Consider the following 8,157-nt stretch of genomic DNA (forward strand, 5'->3'; position numbering starts at 1 on the left):
GAAATGTCTGTTCATATCCTTTGCCCACTTTTTGATGGGGTTGTTTGTTTTTTTCTTATAAATTTGTTTGAGTTCTTTGTAGGTTCTGGATATTAGCCCTTTATCTGATGAGTAGATTGCAAAAATTTTCTCTCATTCTGTGGGTTGCCTGTTCACTCTGATGGTAGTTTCTTTTGCTGTGCAGAAGCTCTTTAGTTTAATTAGATCAAAAATGGAATTATTCTTTAGGCATTGTTCTCTTCCTTGTTTTTGTCACAAAATGTCCATGACATTTTGTTATGTCTGTGCCATCAGACTGCCTGAATTCAAATTCCAGCTCTGCCACTTACTCCCTGCGGGATCTGGTAAGTTACTTAATTTTGCTATAATCTAAATTTTCATCCGTAAGTTGCAATCATAATAATGCCTATGTTGTAGGATTTGGAGAAAATAAAATGATAAAAGCTTTGCAAAGCACTTAGCTCAGTGTGTGGCAAGCATCAGGTGTCAATAAATACTGGCTTACATTACCCATCTTATTTCTTCAGAGACTACATGATGTTGAGTAATAAAAATACACTATAAACTATTTGATAAATCACCTATTTGTGAATAATCAGTTTGTTTCCTGTGTAGTTGTTTTGTTATGTTGTATTATGTTTAGTTTGCTGTTACAAGCAACATTACAATAAAATGTGTGTACATATACTTTGACATACAAATATTACTATTTTTAAAGGATAGCTTTTCATAAGTGGAATTATTGGACAAAGAAGTGCAGATTTTCAGTTCTGATGGAGACAACCTAAGAACTTACTGCTAGTACACGTGAGTGTCTAGTTCCCTTTGTATATTGTCAAAAAAATTAGCATAAAACTGATAAGTGAGAATTGAATTTCAGTCCACATTTTCTGATTATCAATTATGTTGATTATCTTGTCATACATTTTATTTGGTAACTGTGTTGCACATATTTTCATTGAGTCAATAGTTTCTATTTTAGCTTTGCCTATAATCTCTTTTGGCATAATTTTCACATTTTTAAGTGGGTTATTTTGTCATTCTTCCTTCTTCGTTTCATTTCTTGCTTGGAACGACAGTCCCATCCTGAGACTGTAAAAATATGCTCCTTTAGTTTTGGCTCAAACTTACTTTTGTAGTTTGGATTTTTAACTTTTAGATTGTTCATTCATCTGGGTTTTATTTATATGTATGGGTTAGATAGAAATCTAGCCTTATACTTTCCAAGTGTTCAACCAATTGTCACAAATATCATTAATATTCCATTCTTTCTTTGATGCTATTAAATTTTACTGTATATTAAGTTGCAGATAAATTACTGTCTATATGTATCTACCTATATATATGTATGCGTAAATACAGATCTATGAAATTCTTTATGGTGGTCCATTGATTTGCTTTTCTGTTTGTGCCATTATCTTATTGTTTTTCACTATTATGTAATTTGATTGGGGTTAGAAAAGTTCCCTAAATTGTTCTGAATTTCTTCAAAATTATTTTGTCTGTTTTTAGCCATTTATTAAGCTAGGTGAATTTTAGAAAAACTTTCACAAATGTCATTAAAAATTCCCCTGGGGTCTTATTAGAGGTGCATTGAATTTTATTAATCTGAGAAGAATTAACATTTTTAAAATATTGATAGGAATATAATATCTCTGTTTATTTAGATCTTCATTTTGTGTTCTGTTACAGTTTCTCCAGATAAATCTTACTCATTTATTTTTATTGCTCAGGTTTATTCCTAAGTATTTTTTAGACTTTCTTACCACTGTCAATTGAAATGTTTTCCAAATTACATTTTTCTAATATAAGAAAAATATATTTGTATATGTATCGTTTATCTGGCTAGTTTGATAAAGTCTTCATAGATTTTAAATTTTTTCGGATGATTATCTTGGATTTTCTAGGTGGACAATTTCATCATTTCTAATGTTTATGTCTTTTAATTCTTACTTTTTCACTGATTGAGACCACCATATCAACAGTATAGCTTAATAGTGGTAATAGGAGCCATCCTTTTCTGGTCTTTTCATGATACTGGTAGAATAAGACTCTTAACGATCTAAGTTTTATAATACTGTAATATTTGAATGTTTAGAAAGAGGATGTTATAATTTTATAATCAGAAAAGTTAACATATTTTAAAAACTAATCACAGTAACACAGGCTATTCCTGGTAGTACTCCTATTTTGAGTGACATCTTTTGATCAAAAGCTTAAAGTATCCAGATCATATGAACCAAACAGAAAGGTTTGAACATACATTAAGCAGGTTTTGCTCTGAAGACTTAAGGAAGGCTCGTCTGAATTCTGTGGACAGTAAGGAGCATTGATTGAGTCTGATGTTCATTATTGTACTATCTCAACTATCACCACCACCTCCAGAACTATGAGCAGGAGAGGATTCTGAATGAAAGGGTCTTTATTCATGGTGATACCCTGTATGAAAGTATCATCATTCAAGGTGGGACCCAGAAACCACTTTCTCTGGAACAAAAAAAAAAAAAGAAGCTAAGAAGTTAGTCAAGAGACAATCTAAGAAGAATCTTCAGAAAGGGAAATGAGAAGAACTCAAGACAAATTAAGCCACATAGAAGTTCTGAAGAACACAAGGAAAAGCCTTTATTTTTTATTTGCATAAGTTTATGGGGTGCAAGTAGTTTTGTTACATGAATACATTGTGCAGTGGTCAAGTTAGGGTTTTTAGGGTATCTACATGCAAATAACATACATTGCACCTATTAGGCAATTTATCATCATTAAATTACTCATGACCACCACTTCTGAGTCTCCATTGTCCATCATTCCACTTACAATGATCCTATGTACATATTTGTACCACCCACTTATGAGTGAGAACATGTGCTATTAGTGCTTTGTGCTTTATATTTTTGTATTTGTATATTTGTATTTTTGTGCCAGGCTTGTTTCACTCAAAATAATGACCTCCAGTTCCATCCATGGTGCTACAAATGACATGATTTCATTATTTATCTTGGCTAAATAGTATTCCACTGTGTGTGTGTGTGTGTGTGTGTGTGTGTGTACATATATATGTACACACATCACTTTTCTTCATTCATCCATTGATGGACACTTAGGTTGATCTTTGCTATTATGAATAGTGCTGCAATAAATATAGAAGTGCAGGTATCCCTTTGATATATTTATTTATTTATTTATTCTGTTTCACTAATCTATGTGTCTGTTTTTATACAGCACCATGCTATTTTGGTTGCTATAGCCTTGTAATATATTTTGAAGTCAGGTAATGTGATACCTCCAACTTTGTACTTTTTTCTTAAAATTGCTTTGGCTATTCTGGCTCTTTTTGGCTCCATATGAATTTTAGAATTGCTCTCTTCTAATTTTGTGAAAAATGATATTGGTATGTTGATAGGGATTATGTTCAGTATGTAGATTGCTTTGGGCAGTATAGTCATTTTAACTATATTAATTCTCCCGATCCATAAGCATGGAATAGAAAATTGAAAATCTTTAGTTTCTAGTTTAGGAGACAGCTTAGATAATTTTAACTGTTCCCTTGTTGGATTTTACTACCTGTTTCTCCATAGTTTCTTAAAGTAAATATTCTTAAAAACCATAACAAAGGGCTATGAGCTATTTTTACAGGCTTAAACTTATGAAGGAAGCTGTCTTGATCAAACTGCCCTTTAAGTCTCTCCCACTGTTTCTCCAAACCCTATCCAGGAAGTCCAGAGACATGGAGACAAAGAATTACAGCAGCAGCACCTCAGGCTTCATCCTCCTGGGCCTCTCTTCCAACCCTCAGCTGCAGAAACCTCTCTTTGCCATCTTCTTCATCATGTACCTGGTCACCGTGGTGGGGAATGTGCTCATCATCCTGGCCATCTACTCTGACCCCAGGCTCCACACTCCTATGTACTTTTTTCTCAGCAACTTGTCTTTCATGGATATCTGCTTCACAACAGTCATAGTGCCTAAGATGCTGGTGAATTTTCTATCCAAGACAAAGGTTATCTCTTATGTGGGCTGCCTGGTCCAGATGTACGTCTTCATGGCCTTTGGGAACACTGACAGTTACCTGTTGGCCTCTATGGCCATCGACCGGCTGGTGGCCATCTGCAACCCCTTACACTATGATGTGGTTATGAACCCACGGCATTGCCTACTCATGCTGTTGGGTTCTTGCAGCATCTCCCACCTACATTCCCTGTTCCGCGTGCTACTTATGTCTCGCCTGTCTTTCTGTGCCTCTCACGTCATTAAGCACTTTTTCTGTGACACCCAGCCTGTGCTAAAGCTGTCCTGCTCTGACACATCCTCCAGCCAGATGGTGGTCATGACTGAGACCTTAGCTGTCATCGTGACCCCCTTCCCGTGTATCATCTACTCCTACCTGCGAATCATCGCCACTGTGCTCAGAATCCCCTCTGTAGCCGGGAAGTGGAAGGCCTTCTCTACCTGTGGTTCCCACCTCACTGCAGTATCCCTATTCTATGGGAGTATTATTTATGTCTATTTTAGGCCCCTGTCCATGTACTCAGTGGTTAGGGACCGGGTATCCACAGTTATGTACACAGTAGTGACACCCATGCTGAACCCTTTCATCTACAGCCTGAGGAACAAAGATATGAAAAGGGGGTTGAAGAAATTACGGGACAGAATTTACTGGTAAAAGGAACAAAATGTTGGTATGTCATAATTAAGACATGATCTAAGAGATTATTGGGTTATTCTTCCTTACTATATTCCATGTGGCACTCAAAGAGGTCATGAAAATTGGTGTTGGATACCAGTAAGAGAATTGACCTAGGAGCAAAACACTTGGTTTCTATCAATGATCTTAACCAAATACATATTCAGTCTCAGGCTAGGTACTGTTAGGAATCCAGATTTCAGGAAAAGGTTTCAGGTTTTGAAAGCTGAGTATTGCCTCCTCAATAGATTGGCAATTATATAGAAAAATAAAGCTATCTCCATTAGATTGGTAACCATATAGAAAAATAAAACTATCTCCAAATAACTTGTCTATAAGCCTGACAATGGCTAGCAGTCAAGGAGTTTAAATCCTATTAGTTTTTTGTTTGGCAGCAGAGGGTTGTTTTCTTGTGTGTGCATGGCTTTTTTTCTTTTTAGAAACATAATCTCACTCTATTGCTCAGGCTGGAGTACAATGGTGTGATTATAGCTCACTGCAGCCTCAAACTCCTGGGCTCAAGTGATTCTCCTACCTTAGCCTGTCAAGTAGCTGGGACTACAGGAACATGCCACCACACTCGACCTTTTTTTTTTTTTTTTTTTTTAGAGACAAGGTCATGTTTTCTCACCCTGGTAGGTCTTGAACTCCTGGCTTCAAGGGATCCTCCTACCTTGGCCTCCCAAAGTACTGGGATTGCAGGGGTGAGCCACCACAACTTATAAAAACCATTAATTTTAAGAAGAAGAAACTACATGGATTTGAGAGGTCATTGGGAAGACCTCTAGAAGGAATGGCATCTTGAAGGATGGACTGAATTTTGAAAGAGGAAGTTTCAAAAGACGAGGAAATCTGCAAACCATTTCAAATAGTGAAAACCACCCAAGAATGTGGAGACCATAAGCACTGCAATGTGTTTGAGGGACAATGAAAAGCTGAGGTTTGATCAGTTTGAGAGAAAGGAGAATACGGCTGGAAAGACAGAAGAATCTACAAAACACATTTATTCTCCCCACCAACACTTAACTTTCATGACAGTGTGAAGGCTCAGTACCCAATTTCTTTTCCCTTCACTCTTAATTCTTCCCTTCTCCATACATCCAGCATCCTTACCAAGCTTACTTTGTGTCCTAGAAAAAGCTAGTGTATCAGTTAGGAAAAAGTTCAGTTGTGCTATGGAAACAATCAACCTCAAAGTCTTACAACCTTAAAACCAAAGGTTTATTTCTCATTCACATTGTATGTCCACCATAGAAAAATGTAAGTGTGCTACTTATTTTCAACATGCAGAGAACCAAGATCATGGAGCAGTCACCATTGAAAACATTAATCATCACTCTGCCAGAAGCTAAGAAAGGCTCTTGGAGGTTTCACACTGGCAGTTAAAAACTCTGCCCAGAAGTGACCCTCACCATTTCTGACCATAACTTATTGTCCAAAACACCTCTCATGAACCCACTCAAACACAAGGCAGCCAGGAGGCACAACCCAACTATGTCCCTCTAAGATAGAAAGCCAGAAGTATTTGATAAACAGCATTAATTACTCCTACCCAACTATATTAACACACAAACACATCACTGTGAATTAGTTGCTTCATCAATTCTTCTGGATTGTGTTATTGTCAATAACAATAGTAATGTAAGACTTACATACTCTCTGGAATTTTTCTGCTTCAATTATTTCATCAAGTTCCCACAACTGGGGGGGTGGAGCAAGATGGCCAAATAGGAACAGCTCCAGTCTCCAACTCCCAGCGCGAGCGACACAGAAGACCGGTGATTTCTGCATTTTCAACTGAGGTACTGGGGTCATCTCACTAGGGAGTGCCAGACAATCGGTGCTGGGCAGCTGCTGCAGCCCGACCAGCGAGAGCTGAAGCAGGGTGAGGCATCGCCTCAACTGGGAAGCGCAAGGGGGAAGGGAATCCCTTTTCCTAGCCAGGCGAACTGAGACACACAACACCTGGAAAATTGGGTAACTCCCACCCGAATACTGCGCTTTAAGCAAACGGGCACACCAGGAGAATATATCCCACACCTGGCCGGGAGGGTCTAACACCCACGGAGCCTCCCTCATTGCTAACACAGCAGTCTGCAATCTAACCGCAAGGCAGCAGCGAGGCTGGGGGGTGGGGGCGCCGGCCATTGCTGAGGCTTAAGTAGGTAAACAAAGCCGCTGAGAAGCTCAAATTGGGTGGACCTCACAGCAGCTCAAGGAAATCTGCCTGTCTCTGTAGACTCCACCTCTGGGGACAGGGCACAGATAAAAAAACAACAACAAAAAAGCAGCAGAACCTCTGCAGACGCAAACGATTCTGTCTGACAGCTTTGAAGAGAGTAGTGGATCTCCCAACATGGAGGCTGAGATCTGCGAAGGGACAGACTGCCTGCTCAAGTGGGTCCCTGACCCCTGAGTAGCCTAACTGGGAGACATCCCCCACCAGGGGCAGTCTGACACCCCACACCTCACAGGGTGGAGTACACCCCTGAGAGGAAGCTTCCAAAGGAAGAATCAGACAGGTACACTCGCTGTTCAGCAATATTCTATCTTCTGCAACCTCTGCTGCTGATAGCCAGGCAAACAGGGTCTGGAGTGGACCTCAAGCAATCTCCAACAGACCTACAGCTGAGGGTCCTGACTGTCAGAAGGAAAACTATCAAACAGGAAGGACACCTATACCAAAACCCCATAAGTACATCACCATCATCAAAGACCAGAGACACATAAAACCACAAAGATGGGGAAAAAGCAGGGCAGAAGAGCTGGAAATTCAAAAAATAAGAGTGCATCTCCCCCTGCAAAGGAGCGCAGCCCATTGCCAGCAATGGATCGAAGCTGGTCAGAGAATGACTTTGACGAGATGAGAGGAGAAGCCTTCAGTCCATCAAACCTCTCAGAGTTAAAGGAGGAATTACATACCCAGCGCAAAGAAACTAAAAATCTTGAAAAAAGAGTGGAAGAATTGATAGCTAGAATAATTAATGCAGAGAAGGTCATAAACGAAATGACAGAGATGAAAACCATGACACGAGAAATATGTGACAAATCCACAAGCTTCAGTAACCGACTTGATCAACTGGAAGAAAGAGTATCAGCGATTGAGGATCAAATGAATGAAATGAAGCGAGAAGAGAAACCAAAAGAAAAAGGAAGAAAAGAAATGAACTAAGCCTGCAAGAAGTATGGAATTATGTAAAAAGACCAAATCTACGTCTGATTGGGGTGCCTGAAAGTGAGGGGGAAAATGGAACTAAGTTGGAAAACACTCTTCAGGTTATCATCCAGGAGAACTTCCCCAACCTAGTAGGGCAGGCCAACATTCAAATTCAGGAAATACAGAGAACGCCACAAAGATACTCCTCCAGAAGAGCAACTCCAAGACACATAATTGCCAGATTCACCAAAGTTGAAATGAAGGAAAAAATCTTAAGGGCAGCCAGAGAGAAAGGTCGGGTTACCCACAAAGGGAAGCC

At 39.1% G+C, this 8,157-nt stretch overlaps 1 protein-coding gene across 1 annotated transcript; it reads left to right on the plus strand.

The window, feature by feature from the left end:
• Positions 1-3,709: 3,709 nt before the first annotated feature.
• LOC117070757 (olfactory receptor 1L6-like) lies at positions 3,710-4,660 on the plus strand. Its single transcript, XM_033190306.1, has one exon. It carries the CDS (start codon positions 3,725-3,727, stop codon positions 4,658-4,660), a length of 936 nt encoding a protein of 311 aa, XP_033046197.1. The 5' UTR covers positions 3,710-3,724.
• The last annotated feature ends 3,497 nt before the right edge of the window (positions 4,661-8,157 follow it).

Source organism: Trachypithecus francoisi, unplaced genomic scaffold (genome assembly GCF_009764315.1).
Source record: "Trachypithecus francoisi isolate TF-2019V2 unplaced genomic scaffold, Tfra_2.0 Contig01585, whole genome shotgun sequence".
Lineage (NCBI taxonomy): Eukaryota > Metazoa > Chordata > Mammalia > Primates > Cercopithecidae > Trachypithecus > Trachypithecus francoisi.